This window comes from Prunus mume, linkage group LG7 (genome assembly GCF_029339155.1).
Source record: "Prunus mume cultivar Tortuosa linkage group LG7, ASM2933915v1, whole genome shotgun sequence".
NCBI lineage: Eukaryota > Viridiplantae > Streptophyta > Magnoliopsida > Rosales > Rosaceae > Prunus > Prunus mume.
The window spans coordinates 2433421-2450311 of record NC_142704.1 but is presented as its reverse complement, the minus strand read 5'-3'; the positions used below and the strand labels follow the sequence as shown (position 1 = coordinate 2450311).

The 16891-nt window shown below is 38.7% G+C and overlaps 2 protein-coding genes and 1 pseudogene across 4 annotated transcripts; 1 reads left to right on the top strand and 2 right to left on the bottom strand.

The window, feature by feature from the left end:
• Window positions 1–1021: 1021 nt before the first annotated feature.
• Window positions 1022–5675, bottom strand: MDAR6 (monodehydroascorbate reductase 6). Of its 3 annotated transcripts, none has more exons than XM_089041426.1 (17): window positions 5506–5675; window positions 5207–5375; window positions 5022–5121; window positions 4862–4939; window positions 4678–4749; window positions 4427–4545; window positions 4240–4324; window positions 3546–3635; window positions 3291–3392; window positions 3102–3191; window positions 2870–2950; window positions 2484–2555; window positions 2313–2428; window positions 2101–2189; window positions 1953–2015; window positions 1828–1868; window positions 1022–1493 (listed from the first exon to the last, which is right to left on the bottom strand). In XM_089041426.1, exons 1-17 carry the CDS (start codon window positions 5513–5515, stop codon window positions 1380–1382), a joined length of 1491 nt encoding a protein of 496 aa, XP_088897552.1. In that variant the 5' UTR covers window positions 5516–5675; the 3' UTR covers window positions 1022–1379. The 3 variants fall into 3 exon arrangements, with proteins under 3 accessions (XP_088897552.1, XP_088897553.1, XP_088897554.1); XM_089041427.1 differs by having other exon boundaries at window positions 2313–2407; XM_089041428.1 differs by lacking the exon at window positions 3546–3635.
• Window positions 5676–6193: 518 nt separating this feature from the next.
• Window positions 6194–6250, top strand: LOC148915206 (U6 spliceosomal RNA; annotated as a pseudogene).
• Window positions 6251–7441: 1191 nt separating this feature from the next.
• Window positions 7442–9204, bottom strand: LOC103337565 (protein ROH1A). Its single transcript, XM_008240729.3, has one exon. It carries the CDS (start codon window positions 9004–9006, stop codon window positions 7828–7830), a length of 1179 nt encoding a protein of 392 aa, XP_008238951.1. The 5' UTR covers window positions 9007–9204; the 3' UTR covers window positions 7442–7827.
• Between the last annotated feature and the right edge of the window lie 7687 nt (window positions 9205–16891).

Here is a 16891-nt window from a genome sequence, read left to right as displayed (position 1 = left end):
TCGTTTTCCTTTCGAGAACGTTATTATATGAGAAATGAGAAAATTGAGTCAATTCAGTAATGAGATGCAAGTTCACGACTGTGTTCAGTCAATCAAAGGTTTAATACTCTAGGCAGGATTATTTCAACAAATTCTACTACTCTAGAACCATCTGGGTTGGTAGCAAAAGCATGGAAATGAAAAGTAAACATAAGAATTTATGTTGGGTTTAAAAAAAAACTGCGAAATTGAAAAGAGAGGGAGGAACCAGTCTCTGGCTGCAGACACTAACAACTACTATTTAAAATAAATCAAAAATTTCCAACTTGATAATATCCCATCAGATCATTAAATATTGCCTCCTAAAATAAAGATGATCAGCAATTTGGATATCGATGGCTACTGTCATCTACTCCACAAATTTTTTTTTTTAAAATTTTAAAATTTTCACTATTTAAACATATGCTTTTAATTATTTAATTTAGTTTTATTTTATTTTTCTGGTCAAATATTATAATTTAGTTAGAAAAACCGAACGCCACCAACGTTTCCACGTCCATGATAAGCACGGATGTCATCTTCCTTATTTTAAACATAGCATCCATTCATTTCTGTGTACATAAATATACACACGAGTGTGACAGTCCACTGTGTGTTAACGTTTTCTTCAAATAATAATTGGTATTGTAATTTAAATAATTTCGTTCCAATTTAATTATGAGCTGTATTATTTGTGTGTGTGTGTAGATTTACTTCAATTATGAGCTTAAATGATCTTAAAAAATTGGAAACTTCAAAACTGAGTAAGATCAGTGATGTAATTGATCAGCTTCGACTGAATTTGATCCAACTATTAATATGACTAATATGATCAAATCACATCATTAATAAATTGTTATTGCACAGTTTAGTATTTATTTTGTTTTTTCTTAATTACTCGGAATAAAAATCTAATGATTTAGACCGTAGTATTTGAAGGTTATATTTAAATTCATGGGTTGGATATAATAAATTCTTCTGTATGATGGTAACACCAAGCGGATAAATTTTGTCGTAATTGATTGCTATTGATGAGTATTCAGAAGAATTTATCCATAGGGTAAACTCTAGTTACTTTTTTTACTGCCTCTAAATTACAGTCAATTTATTATGTAAAAAACCTAACAAAGGAATTATACCACCTCTCTTTCTCTGCATACTCCTCGATTATGCAACTGTGTCTACACCAACTACCTCAAATTTCACCGAAGTGGGGGAAGGCTTAAATAAAATGAAGCATGAGGGCATCTAAACAGCTTTTGTCCTCTACCTAAACACCTGTAGATGCAAAACTCTTTCGGGTTTTGATTAACAGTACATAAACAAGCTGCTCTTTTCCTTGCTATACTGCAGCTTTCGGCCTATAACGATGACCCGGCAATCTCTAGTGCTTCCTCAACTGAAGATGCGTTCTGAAGCTTGGCTTTATCAACAATAGGCTGGCTCCTTGCAAGTTTCGGAAGGAGTTGAAATTCCTTGACAACACAGCATTAGGTGTTAGGGCCATGCAGGAAAAGACATGATTGTGACTTCAGATACTGTGACAGTCAGTTGAATTATAATACTAGTACTCGTTCTCCTTTTTGGGTATTATTTGGCAGTCTTTTCTGATAATGTACAAAATTTCAGAAGAAAAACTCTCACATAATCCATTTTGAAAACTAATTCATGTATCTGTTTCTTATCATTATGACTCCTCTATCATTACTGCTATCCAAAAGCTTGGCCCCCAACGACATGGTCAGGGTTCAAGCCCCAGCCCTGTTCCTTGTCTAGCAAAAAAAGAAAGTAAAACAGAACAAAATGTACCTCAGGACTTCCGCTCTCAAGAAGAACACCCTTCAATTTACCTGAAGCACAGCAAGAATAAACTTTTCATTTAAGCTGTAATTAAATAAAATAACAACAGTGTGAAAGACAGGGAGATTGTTTACCAGAATCTATCCAGAAAGTAGCAATCTTGGGATCAAAATTACCAATTTCAATGGTCTCTCCAACTGTTCAATAAAATGACAACAGTGTGAAAAAAAAAACACCATATAAATTAGAGCCAATAAAATTGCAAGCATCACAGATTCTTACCATTGTCCCCAAAAAATTGCCACCAAATTTTCCTGGGGCTTCCTTCATACTCAAATACCCTCGAGTAGAAAGATGGGAGATAATCATATCTGAATTTTTGGGCAGTAACACAAATCATCAACAAGGAAGTTTCAGCACAAGGCGATCAAGAAAAATGAAATTCATCTTGTATTCTAAAAGACTAGACTACAAATATAGAGAGGCAAACATACATGTCAGTTTGTGCACTCAGTAAAGCTTTAACGCAATGCTGTGCAGAACGACGAGCATGATCTACATGTTCAACTCGTGCTATACGGTTATACATCTGTTCAGTGGAACACATTTTCTTTCATAATTCAGATTAAGAAATACTTTTCTGCTTAATTTAAATAAAGTTATACCTTCAATGGGAATGCTGCAACATCTCCCACTGCAAAGATTCCAGGTACACGCGTCCGGAACAGACCATCAACCTTGGTTTCAAGGTACAAAGATATAAACAACAATAAAAAGCAAATGGACATTCTACTTAAACTAATCCTGGCTATCAGACTTTGAAATTATTGTTGTTCCAAGTTAAATTTCTAAATTCAGGATTCTAAATCCTGATATGTTTAATATGCACAGAATAAAGTTAATCTAGCATGTAAATCTGGGTCTATCTATCTAAAGGTTGTGCACGATACATAATACAGTATATATGTCGATATTATATGCTAAAAAAAAGAAGGCGGCAAAATGTCATTTGTGTGTCACAACTTGTGGCAGCATAAATTTGGATATGCACCTGTATACCACCAACACTGGACTCCAAGCCCACCCTTTCAAAAGGACTGACAGCAGGTTTTGCGCCAATACCAATAATTACCTGCAAAAAGGAAAGAAACAGAACAGAAAGTATTCCAATTTCATGAACACAAAACTTGAAAATCTTCATTTATTATCCGAGATGAAAGGGGAAGGTGACGCAATGATGAAAAAACCCTGACAGCAAAGGATGTGTAGGAACAGAAACTTACTGTATCTGCTTCTATAGTAGATCCATCATCAAGCTTAACATATGTTACACGTCCATCAACACCAGCTTCTAAATTTTTTATTGAGGCACCCTGGTCGACACTTAAATGAGCTTAATAATCCAGGTTGAATGGAAATTATCACATAGTATATGTGTGAAGCTTGCAAAAGTGGGGAGAGAGAGAGAGTACCTTCAAGAATTTAACACCATTCTGTTGGTAGAATTCTTCATATCTTCGGGCAAGTGAAGGAGTAAACAGCCTTTGCAAAAGATAATTTTCTGGAAATACGATCTTCAAAAAGAAATATAAAAATAAATAAAAAATTAAGAGAAGAAAAATGCAGATCCAAAAATTTCCATATTTAAAACTTTTTTCACTTCATGAACATTTTTGTTATGTCATCCCAAGAAACATAAAAAGGACCAAGTTGAATATAACACGCACAGTTGTATCAAGGTTCCAACCAATAGCAGCTGCAGCAACCTCCATACCAATATAACCACCACCAACAATAACCACCTTTTTTGCTTTCTCCTGGAAAAGAATATGCGAAATTTTACTGAAAGGAATATGCTACTAGTCCAAACAACAAACCAAACCTCAATAAAACATAGTTCTACAAGAGAGCATGTAACCAGGTATTAATTGACTAAAATAAATTTATTGAACAAATTAAACCTCTTCAAATAAATTTACTAGGTTTGCACTTCGTTTATCCAGGGTCTGCATAACTTACCATTTAACTAAATGCTACAAGTAAATAATTGATGATTAATGAATTGAAGGGAACAACAACTACTACACTCCTAAAGCAGATATAGTGTCAAAATATGCATGTAATACACAAGCGTCATAAGACATTGAAAAAGCAGAATAAACACTATGACTGAACATGATAGTGTACTGCAGCATAGAAAGCAAGCACACTTGCGTTATGTCAATCAAGTTTGCTTTGAAGTGCCAAATGACACTCAACATGACAATACAGCTAAACCTTCAAACAGTATACACTTGTGTAAATGATGTGGGACTTCTTCATCTCAGACAATATCCAACAGTGGCGTTAAAAGTTTAAAGAGGTAGATCGATTTCATTGCAACATGGAAAGAAACTAAAAACAAATTAATCTCAAACTTACCAGTGAAGATATTAGTGCATCAGCATCTGCAACATCCCGGATATAATGAACACCAGGTAGGTTTCCTCCAATTTTCTCCAGTAACCTGAAACCATTGTCAAGGAAGCAGCTTTGCTTTAGTTTAGCTATGTACAATCTATCAGCAATTATAATTCATATAAACTAATCAGTAATTATCTAAACGCACCTTGAGGCTGTACATCCTGTGGCGACTATTAGTGATCCATACTTAAGCAGTTTGCCAGAATTTGTAGTCAGGGTCTGTTTTTCGATATCAATATTTGAAACCGGATCTTCATAGAACATCTAAATAGAAAGTTGGAAAAAGGTAACAACATTGTAGCATTACATTTGCACCATTGCAAAAAAAAACTAATTTATAAAACAGTTCCAAAAATTGGGAAAAATGCTAAGAAAAGGAATAAAAATAAAATTTACCTCTATCCCATTTTCTTTATACCAGTCAGGTGTTTGCCTCTCCCCACCAGATCCAACACAAGTATGAAACCCCTATAACAATAATATTTCAAGCTCTAAACTCCAAAACATTACCATAAAGACCATTATATCATATTTCAGAAAATACTCAAAATTCATAGAGTCAAGTGTGATTTCAGCTTACAGGTAATCGTGCTGGCTTCTTATCTAAAGGGAACAAATATCCTTTTGTCAGGGCTGGACGCTCATAAGGAGCATGGGCCTGTTCACAAAACCCACCAAAACTTCAATAACAATAACCAAATAATTTTTTTCAAAAAGGATGGGAAATTTGATTTCACTACCTCTTTGGATACGATCGCAAGGCGTCCATCGGCCATTCCGTGTTCGACGAAAGTCCTTGCCGCATAGCCAGCCGCATTGCCACCACCAACAATCACAAACCTGCAAACACAAAGAGTTCCACACAAAAAATAAAACTTGGTGCGAAAATTTAAAGCTGAAAAGACTGAATTTTCGAATGACTCACTCCCGGTTCTCATTGGAGAAAGATGAAGACGAAACGACGTAGCTTCTGCGGAAGGTTCTGAATCCGATTGAAGAAGAGCGGTGGGCTGCTGGGGATTGATGAGGGAACCAGAGAGAAACGGAGTGCTTCAAGCACACAGAGTTGGCTAGGTTCGCCATTCGTCTGCGAACTGTAGCTTGCCAAGCAAGAAAGAGAAATGAAATTAAAGAAAATTAGGGATTCTACAACGACGATCAAGATTGAAGAAGGTAAAATGGAGATGAGAGTGATAGTGGGGTTTGATTTTGTAGAGCTCCAACCTGAAGACATTGGGAACTGAGAGTGGCTTTGTTTTCAGATTTTTTTTTCTGTAATTAAATTAATTAATTAATTATTGGTGGGTGGCTCTTGAAAAGATCCAAAGGTCAGTGAGGGAGAAGTGTATGCTGGCGGACGAATCGCTGGCTTCAGAAGGCACTGCATTAGCCATGGAGGACGTTTCCAAATGTCTGGGGAGTGATACGGGCCGTTTTGCTTGTGCATAAGTTATGTATTGGAAACTTGGAAACCAGTAAATTGCTCGACACGTCGTCGTTTGGTTCTGTCCACGTAATTTATTCGAGAACGTTCCACGTCTCTACATGCCGACAGCAGTATTGTTTGATTTGTTTTGATTCATGAATTGTCATTTGATTTATAAAATACAAAAATCTAATGCTATCCGATATGTACCAAATTGGTTTCTCCTGAAGCCAAGTGAAGCTTTCATTTGCAAATAAGTCGTTGTTTAGACCTAGCCAAAGTGGGCCCAACTTGGTGAAACAGAAAAGGGTGGGGCCTCTCTTCGTGAAATTTAAAAGTTAGAATTGGGTTTGGTCCAGTCTATTTAATCAATTTCTTAATGGATCTTGAGGAAGCAAGCCCATCTACACAAATGATTCGACTCGACCCATTTAGTCATGCTCTGAGGTCCAAGAAGTTCACTGAGAAAGAAGTTTATGACACGGCGTCCCTTTAGAGACATCCGATAAAGTTGGAACGATACAGAGAAGATTAGCATGCCCCATATCTCACTGAAATCACATCGTTTGTCCTTTAGTTAAGCCTTAAAAATAGAATTAAACGTTTGATTTCCCCTAAAAGCCATATTAATCTCTGATCATTATGCATATATAATCCCAACACCAACAAATTTAATTCTCTTATGTATTGAGAGAAATTATTATATATGACATCTCAGACCACGTAACACCACTCTCATAAAGACTAGAGCTGCTTATAATTTGGTATCATATGACCCAGTCGTGATACCATCCTTGTGAGTGTGATGCCGTATACACCAGTCGCACAAAAGAATCGCCATTGCATTTAAATCTTTGTTGCCGTCACTTTGCAGTAGGAATATCTGTCAGTTGGGGTGGCTGCCATAATAATAATATATTCCAATGCTGTTAGTTAACGGCCAGTATGTTCTACCAATGGGGACAAAGGAAAACCAAATCACCACTCTTCTACAACAATCTAAACTATCCTTGAGCTCTGCATGGACCAAAATGGTAGAAACCAAAATCCAGGAAATAACAAATAAAGAACAAAAGTTCGCACTCATGAATCAAAAGTTTGCAGCTAAGCTTTCCACTCATGAATCAAATGTCGAAGAGTTGGTGGTGGGTCATATGGGGAATGTGAAACTGCAATCAGCAAGAGGCCTCAAAAGTCACATGCTTTGATCTTTTACATGCCAAAAAACCCAAGTCACAGAGAGGCTTGCCTAGCCCGTATGTCTCTTTTTTTTTTCTTTTTCTTTTTTTTGTCAAGAGCCCTTATGTCTTCTTTACTTTATATATGCTGTGTGTTGGTTCCTCCAAGTCACCATAAACAGTTCCAAACTTATAATGCCACAAATGACCCTGAAGAAGTTAGTTGTAGTGAAAAACAGGATGACCTAGCATTTTGGCCAGTACTGTAATCTGAGGTTTGTTCCTGTGAAACAAGTGGCACAGATGACTGCCAATCATAGAAGTTGTCTTTGCCCCAATTGCGGTTATACCTTTTCACTTTCGGTTGGTAGTTAAAGGGCACCATCTTGTCTTCAAGACTTTCTCACTATGATTTGACGTCTCCAAAATTGAATATTTTATAAGTGTTTGGTGAAAGCAAAAAGCAAAAAGCAAAAAGCAAAAGCAGAAACTGCAGAATACAATCAGGAACAAATATTGACAAAGGAGAAAGAAAAAGAGAATTGAAGAACCCGAATAGAAAAAGAGAAAACACCAACTTCAATTGGGTATGTACATTTTCTCTTTTCAGTTAGATTTTCTGTACCCAAATAACCAACCAAGAACACAAGGAAAGAAAAACAGAGTAGATAAGCAAAGCATACTTCAGCACATTCTGTATAGGCTGGCTGAAGTACTTTGGCTATTAGGCTACGTATACTCCTACCGAAATGAACCCTTTCTAATAACTATACTCTAATTCACATTGCAAGATCAGAAAAGAAAAAAAAAACAAACTTCATGTTCTTGGCTCATTGAGCAAATTTGAAACTACGAACAACATTGCAAAATTCACCTCCTTGAATAAATTGAACTTGTCGATTGTTGTTCGTCTTTGACTAGTCAGGACCCAAGTTTTGATCTTTACATGACGGGCGCGGAGGCTTTGCCTCCTTGGTCCAAAACATCAAGCACCTCTGACCTGCTCCTCACCACCCTGTGAAACAACTCTCTGATCTGCTGTTGCAAAGGCACCAAACCCTCCTCCATTTTCCTGCAAGTCTCCGCCAACTCCGCCACCTGCGCAGCAACCTCCTCCAGCTTTTCCGCCTCCGCGGGGAACTGAAAAGAGTCCGAAAACTCGATCAAACTCTGCCCCAATTTCTCCATCTTCTGCATCTCCTCGAGCAAGCCAGCCGAGCCCTTCTTCTCCTTCTTCTTCCACTCCTCGCTGATTTTCTCCTGGAGGCCGATCATGGCCTGAGCCCACGCCAAATTCCTTGGCACCGGAAAATGCGTCATCAGCCCGGTTCTCTCCTGGCAGGGGATCGCCGTCACCAACATCCACATCACAAACAGCATAATTGTGCTCATTATGTAAACCGGCTGGGCCAACCCAGAGGCCTCATTGCCTTTCGGAGCCACCAGATTGCTCGACATCGCCTGAATTTGCTTGGCGGCGGACCAGCCTTTTGACATTCCCCACGACAAAGCCCGAAAATGCCCGACAGCCCGCTCTTTATTCGGGGCAGAAACGCCACTCCTGCGACCGAAAGACCAGTTTCTTTCTGTGGCTTTGTTTCCACCCCCTTCTTTGTCCTCCACCGCCATCCCGGTCACCAGCGCGCTCAGCGCCTTCTTCGCTCTCCGAACCTGGCCTTCCCCAATCGGCCTCTGCTCCAGAGCAGAGACCGCAATCTCAGCCAGCTTCTGGAAATGCCTGACGGAATCGACCCCGTGCGAGACCGCATTGCAAATGTCCAACGCTTTGACAACGCGGTCCAAGAACTCGGGGACAAGACGGTCGAGTGGGGGCTTGGAAATCTGAGATTGGTCTCGACCCATCAGCAGAACAGCCTTGAACTCGGCCTCGCAGCAGAGAAAAACGTCGAGCAGCTTCCGGACCCACGCAATTGATAGCATCGGGTCGGAGGGAAAGTCTTCCGAGGGAGATAAGAGGTCGGAGAATCGATCGGCGACGTGCTTCTGGAAGTGTTCGAGGTCTTCGAGCTCTTGCTCGTGGTTGCCTTCCATGGAAACCACCTGGTTTCTTCTGATGCTGATTCGGTTCAGAAACGAACCCTGGTTATCTGTGGCACCCATTTTCGGGATTGTTTTTGTTTACTGGTGTGTGTTTTCGTTTTTTCTCTCCTGGAACTAAATTTGGAAAAGGAAAAAGAGAGAAATGAGAAACAGAGAGAGAGAGGAGAGAAAAAGGAGAAAGGGAGAGGTGTAAAAATTCGAAAGACAAGGGGAGTCGGGTGGTTTTGGCAGTTATATATGGGGCGAAATAAATCGATGGCCTGGTCGGGGGCGAGACCGTTTCCTGCTCCTTTTTGTAGACGCTGACTAGGAATATTGTTCCAAGACTACCCTTCACTGTCTCCTAGAATTACAAAACAAAACCAATTTGCTGCTTTAAATATGGAAGCAAAATTTGATTAGCTAGTTTTCAGTTTTTACAAATGAATCTTGATCGAAAAATGCGCAGTTTTAGCATGTGAGAAGATAGAGTTTGGCTTTGATTACTTCAACTTGGGTTGTGTTTCTCTGCATCTATTTACCGGCTATCTTATTTTTTGAAGTTGCTGAATATACAATTATTTTAATTACTTGAAAAATATCTCATTGTGAAATAAATGCTGAATAATAGTACTGCGGATGGATCTGTAAGAGGAGCAATGACAGAAAAAAAGAAAAGAAAAAAAAAAGAGATAAGGGCAACATGATTTTAGCCCAAGTTTCAATAAAGAATGTGCGAGTGGTTAAAATGCTAAGAATCTTTTTGTAAATACCTGTTTGTATAATATATTGATAGATTACGCACAAAGTCCTTCAATTTTACTCTTCTCAAACAGTTAGATGTATTAGTTTCAAATTTAGTCAAGTCTTTGGATGAAGATTACATACACATTGTGTTGTCGTCAAGGAAGCATGTATCTATGGCCCATTGGGGGCAGATGCATGTGTAAGTGTACATATTCTTACAAAATGTTCGTCTTCCTACATAATTAATTTCTAAGGTATGGTGTTAGCAAAATGGGGAAGATAACATATTGGGTAGCACGAATTATTCCACTTGCATTCAAAAGATCCTAAATTTTTTTCAGGAATTATCAATTGGTTTTAAGCACAAATGTAAAATTTCTATTTCGGTTACTGCGCTACTCTACCAAATAAGAGGATAGAGTAATCTCCCAATGTGCATTTCTCAACTATCTATGATTTCATTTAGTTACAAGCTATCTATGATCTTTGATTTGACCAAGTGCTTACAACTATTTCATTATTTTCCATGTATGGCACCACCACCAAGTAATGGTATTATAAGTTGAATTGCTAAAATTAATAGAACAACTTAATTAGATGATATATGTTATATATGCTTGTATATGTCAAGCTTTTTATATAGGATTTTTGGGTTGAAAATATCAAGTCTAGTATTTTTCTTTCTTTTTTTCTTTTTTGAGAAATTCTGGAATTGCATTCATAATTCCGTCAAAACAAGCACTACTCACAAAGGGTCATTCCAATAATGGAGCGATTTAACATCAAAATTAAGATAGTCTAGGGCTCCTTCACTAACAATCATGCACGATCGAAGAAATTATGGTATAAACATCTTAACTAAGATTGTAAATTCAGAATAACCAAAAATAGATAAAGCTTGAAAAAATCAAGTCATAACAATACAAATAAAACTCTCACAAATGAGAGGTGAAAAACTCTCACAAAAGGAGAGGTAAAAACTACACAGAAAATCCAAAAAGTTTTTGTGACTTATTTAAACATAAAGAAACTGCAAAAAAAATAGTGGTAAAGATCCGACACCGAGACGTATGTGAAGATTCCATGCCGAGGCGTTTTCACTTGTAATGAGTGGAGAAAAATTATTACAAAAAGAAGACAGATAGGTGAAGCCTTCTGTTTCTAAAAATTAGAGAAAATAGGAGAAGGGGAGAGGGGAAGAAGAGAGGAGGGGAGAGGGGAGGAAAAATAGTGACTTCCTCCTCCCTTAAAGTGAAAACAATTGTAGAATGTTTTTTGAGAGAGATGGAGTTAAGATTTTTTCTTTGAATATTTGTTCAAAATATAAATAAACAAATATATTAAAGAACCAAAATTCTTGGTTTCTCTTGTCTCTATCAAGTCTAGCATCTAATTTGATTAATCAAATATATTCATTAGACCCATGGGAAAAATTGCACGTACGTATAATGGCAGTTTAGAGATTTACATTAACACTAAGGGCAAGAACGTTAGATGGTGATCCATTCATCTAGAGGAGTGCTGTGAGTCAGCAAACGGCGATGGTGTACGTACGCGTTGTTCCGTGACAGGTAGACAGCGATCGGTCTGGTCCGATAATGCCAAAAAAGAAGGAGGAAAAAGTAAAAGCCCACTTTGACCGGGTCTTGTCCTCCTCCTCCTCCTCTTTTGGCCCTTGTCCGATTCCCTACAGCGCTTCTGCACGATCCACATTTGCTCCCTCCCATGCTTTCCCCACCTTTTTATTTGCCTAAATATCTGGATTTTTTTTTTTTTTATGGTACATAATTTCTTTTGCTTTTGCCTTCAAATTTGTAGGTTTTCAGATAAATATTGTACTAATTTACACTTTTTAATTAATTAATTAGTATTCATATTAAAAATGAGTATGTGTGTCAGTTATGTTATTGTTCATGATCATTTGATACAATTACATTCTGTAGCGGAGCTAGTACCTTGTCTTTGGAGAGACCAGTACTGAATTATAAGGTTTTATAGCTTTTTATTTCAACCGATATTGCAGCAGATGTTTAAGGGTTATTGGTTTTTTCATGAACTCAGAGGGGCCACGACAACTACAATCCTGTACGTGGCTCCGCCGCTGATTACATTAATATGATGACAAGATACAATTCTAAGAGTCATTTTTTGCTCAATTTTTTATTATTATTTAAGACCAACAACTTTCAACAAAACTTAAACCCAAATGAACTTAGAAGATGGGTTTCTTAAACTGTCACATATAGTAAAATATCACTAAATGGAAGTAGTGTGTGGCACATAATTAGTGAGGTAATGATGACGCACTAGGTTTAAAAGTGATGAATAGAAATTACACTTCAATCTATATAGTATACTTTATCTGCTCCTAGACATATTTGCTAAAATATGAAAACTATAAGAGAATATTTGTTTGTGGGAATTTTCTATGTATTCTTCTCCTTGTAGGAGGTCATATTTATAATACAACAAAACCTGAATGGGCAAGTAAATAATAAATTCCTAAATCTATTTACAGTAGGAAATCAGGAATTAAAGTAAATCAATTACAAATAAAATAGGAATCCTTGGTGTGTAAGGAAAGTAAGTCAATATCCACAAGTCACGCCAACACTCCCCCTCACGTTGGTGCATAGATGTCGCCAATGCCCAACTGATCCAAAGTGAATTGTGGAATGCTTTACTGGAAATCGCCTTTGTCAAAATATCCGCCAATTGATCCTCGGATTTCACAAAAGGAAATCAAACACTTTAGCCTCAAGCTTCTGTTTGATGAAGTGTCGATCCACCTCAACATGTTTAGTACGATCATGCTGAACCGGATTCTGTGCAATGGCTATAGCAGCCTTGTTGTCACAAAAGAGATTCATTGTTGATGTAGGTTTATATCCAAGTTCAGTAAGCAACTTTCTTAACCAAAGAAGTTCACATATCCCTTTAGTCATGCCTCAACTCGGCTGACCGATAAAGCTACTACATTCTGCTTTCTTGCTCCTCCATGTCACCAAATTACCTCCCACAAATGTGAAGTAACCCGATGTGGATTTTCTATCTCTACATTACCCGCCTAATCTGCATCCAATAACCATCAATATTTAGATGACCATGCTTTGAGAACATAAGTCCTTTTCCAGCGCAGACTTCAAATATCTAAGTATCCAAGAATCATTCATGTGGTCTTCACTTGGAGAGTGCATAAATTGACTGACAACGCCACGCATAAGCAATGTCCGGTCGAGTATGTGACAAATAGATCAATCTTCCCACTAACCTTTGGTATCTTTCTTTGTTAGTTGGAACTTGATTCGATATTCTCCAAGATGATGATTCTGAACAATAGGAGTGTCCGCAGGTTTGCAATCTAGCATTCCTGTGTCTGTCAACAAGTCCAAGACATATTTCCTTTGAGAGAGAAATATGCCTCGCTGCGATCGAGCCACCTCAATTCCCAAGAAATACTTGAGTCCACCTAGATCCTTCATCTCAAACTCAGAGCTGATAGTCTTGTAGCTGTGATATTTCCTGCTTATCATTCCCAGAATAATCATATCATCAACATAAATTATTAATGTCATATTTCCTTTCCGATGTTTCAAGAACAAATTATGATCTGAGTTGCAATCTGCTTGAAACCATTGTTCTTCATTGCCATGGTGAACCGTCCCAAACCATGCACGTGGTGACTGCTTCAACCCATACAATGCTTTTCGTAGCCTCGCAAACTGTTCCAGTCTGAGTAGTATTATAACCAGGAGGAATGTCCATGTACACCTCCTCCGTGAGTTCGCCATGTAGAAAAGCATTCTTTACATCAAACTGGTGTAGTGGCCAATCCAAATTAGCTGCAAGGGACAATAAGACTCTGACGGTGTTTAACTTTGCAACTGGAGCAAAGGTTTCTTCATAGTCTATACCATAGGTCTGTGTACCCTTTTGCCACAAGTCTTGCCTTGTATCGCTCGATAGATCCATCTGCATTGTGTTTTATAGTAAACACCCATCTACATCCGATAGTCTTTTTTCTCGTGGTATAGTCTCCAATGTCCAAGTCTGATTTTTCTCAAGAGCTTTCATCTCCTCTTTTATAGCTTGGACCCACTTAGGATCTTTCAATGCTTCAGAGACCTTGGTTGGAATATGGATAGCAGACAACTGATGCACAAAAGCCTTGAGTGGTTCAGACAGCTTCTCAGAGATACATGATTTGCAATTGATACTTGGATGTCTTGCTAATATCAGGTGAATAGCGATTTGGTGGCTTCCCACGATTTTGCCTGAAAGGTAATTGATATCCAATAGTTTTATCCTCTAAATGAACAAGTCTAGTAGGAGTACTTACCTCAAGGATATTCTCAGGAGATTGGTCTGTTGGTACCATGTTGAGTTAGAGGGGGTCTTCATCTTGTTGTTCTGTATTGTCCGTAGGTGTGAGACTCGGATCAGAAATATCTTCGTATGGATCAGGTGAGTCAGGTAATTGATCGCTATGAATGGGCGATTGGTCGCCGCAGAGAGTAATCTTGTGCTCCGACTCGGGATGATCAATTATTTCTGTACATAGGAGAATTTCTTCGTTTTCCAAGTTGCTCCAATTCCGCTCTTCATTTCAGATCTCCCCCTGAAGCGTAGGAATTGGATGATGGGTCATGGAAGAACAGCTCCGATTCCAGAAAGGTCACATCCAAAGTGACATAGGTACGTCGGGTAGGAGGGTGATAACAACGGTAGCCTTTCTGATGAGTGATATAACCCACAAAAACACAACGAAGCGCACATGGATCAAGTTTGCTACGTTGATTTTTGTGGAGATGAACGAAAGCCACACATCCAAAGATTCGGGGTGTGAGTACCAAAACAGAGGGCAGAGGTCTGTGTTGCGCAAGCACCTGTAAGGGAGTTTTAAAAGTCAATACACCAGAAGGCATGCGGTTGATTAGGTGAACTGCAGTGACAATAGCATCATCCCAGTGATGGCGAGGAACATGAGCGCCAATCGAAGTGCTCGGGCGGTTTCAAGAAGATGTCGATTCTTTCGTTCAGCAACACCATTTTGTTGCGGTGTCCGAGGACAAGTCGTCTCATGGATAATTCCATGTTGTTGGAAGTAAGTTTGAAAGTCATGATTGACAAATTCTCCACCATTGTCGGAGCGAAGAATCTGGATTTGAGCATTAAACTGAGTTTTCATCTGTTTGTGGAATGATTGAAAACGGGAAAACACTTCGTTTTTATTCTTCAGCAAATAAAGCCATGTCATCCGTGTACAATCATCTATGAATGTGACAAACCATCTAACACCAGAGGGAGCAGTGATAGGTGAAGGTCCCCAGACATCAGAGTGAATTAACGTAAATGGAGTAGTACACTTGTTCGTACTCAACGGGTAGGGCACACGGTGACTCTTAGCCAAAATACAAGTATCACATGTGAAGTCGGAGTCCTTGAAACCTGAGAATAAATCTGGTATAAGATGCTTCATATAACTAAAAGACGGATGTCCCAATCGACGGTGCCACAACCAAATTTGCTTTTGTTTGCTATCAAAGGGATGCGTCACATGTTAGCTATGCCAGACTGAAGTCATCGACATAATATAGCCCTCTCTTAGTACCACGACCAAGAATCTCCTTAGTGTGAATATCCTGAAGCAAACAAAAACTCGGGTAAATGAGTACACAACAATTCAATTGTTCAGAAGCTGACTAACGGACAACAATTTAGTAGATAAAGATGGAACAAGTAAAGTATTAGACAAAGTGTGAGAGAGGATGAGAGTGCAACAGTGCCAGCCCCACAGGATAAGTAACGCCATTGGCATTTGCAATACAGAGTTCGCGAGGTTGTGTAGTATTCAGAAAATCATCAGGATCAAACGTCATATGATCAGTTGCACCGGAATCAATTATCCAACTCCTGGAATCAATCTTATCGGAAGTATGGAATCCATAACCAGTACCATTACTGGTCGTATTGCATTGTCCTCGATCTTTAAGAGTAGCCCACCAATCGGGGTAGCCATGCAATTTAAAACAAGTCTTCACGAGTGTGTCTCGGATCACCACAATATGCGCAATCTAGTCCATGTGTCGGTGTCGTTAGTCGAGAAGTCATAATCTGTGCAGCGGAAGATGCATAGGATATAGGTAGAGTAGGAATTCGGATCGGGATCTGAGCCCGAGTCGGGGCTAGAGTCGAAGTCGAAATCGGGATCGAGGTCTGAATCATAGACAAATTCGGGGTTGTGGTCATCATCGGAGTTGGGGTCGAGATCGTCTTCGAGTCGGGTCGGGTCGTCGCCGCATAGTCGAGGTCGGGTTGGGGTCGTCAAAATAGGATCCTGATTCAGGATCAAATTCGGGGCCAAAGTCTGCATCTGTAGGAGCTGAGCCATTTGGGCACTCAACTCAGGTATGGTTGGTTGAGAAGGAGAAAAGGAGTCGGCGGTGCTACCTCCATGAGGGTTGAAAAAATCATCAACCCCCATAGCGGCGGCGGGGGTTTGAAACTAGAGTCAGCAATTCCAAGATCGCCGCTCTGATACCATGCTAAAATATGAAAACTATAAGAGAATATTTGTTTGTGGGAATTTTCTATGTATTCTTCTCCTTGTAGGAGGTCATATTTATAATACAACAAAACCTGAATGGGCAAGTAAATAATAAATTCCTAAATCTATTTACAGTAGGAAATCAGGAATTAAAGTAAATCAATTACAAATAAAATAGGAATCCTTGGTGTGTAAGGAAAGTAAGTCAATATCCACAAGTCACGCCAACAATATTGCCTATTCAATTTCGCAAAAGACATCATGTGCTGAATTTCTTAAAATTAGGACCACCGAATATTGAGAAGAAAAGAAGAAGAAGAAGAAGAAGTGTTTAATGAGAAGAAGACCAAGATTAGATGGAATATTTGCCAAAGGTGAACATGTTTTGCCAAGCAAAGAGAGCACTCAATTGGGCAGGCACCACGTGTAGTTTTGAGAGAGAGAGAGAGAGAGCCATCCTAATTGCCGTAGAGGCATTAGATTAGATTATTGAGGTCAAATTCTTTTGGATAAAAAGATTATTAGGATAGATAGGGGGGTTGCCCTATCTTCATCATGATGATATTTGATGGCAATGGCATTGAATCGTTAATTGTGGCGTAAAATGAGACAAAAAGTGATGACCAAATTAAGGAAGTGATTAAGAAATTAAGTTAACATTAACATTAAAAA

Coding starts and splice junctions, on each gene's coding strand:
- MDAR6 (XM_089041426.1), bottom strand. Junction 4,546..4,677: donor ATAAAGAAAATGGGATAGAG/GTAAATTTTATT, acceptor CTTTCTATTTAG/ATGTTCTATGAAGATCCGGT. Junction 3,636..4,239: donor ATGCACTAATATCTTCACTG/GTAAGTTTGAGA, acceptor ATTCTTTTCCAG/GAGAAAGCAAAAAAGGTGGT.
- LOC103337565 (XM_008240729.3), bottom strand. CDS start 9,006: ATGGGTGCCACAGATAACCAGGGTTCGTTTCTGAACCGAATCAGCATC.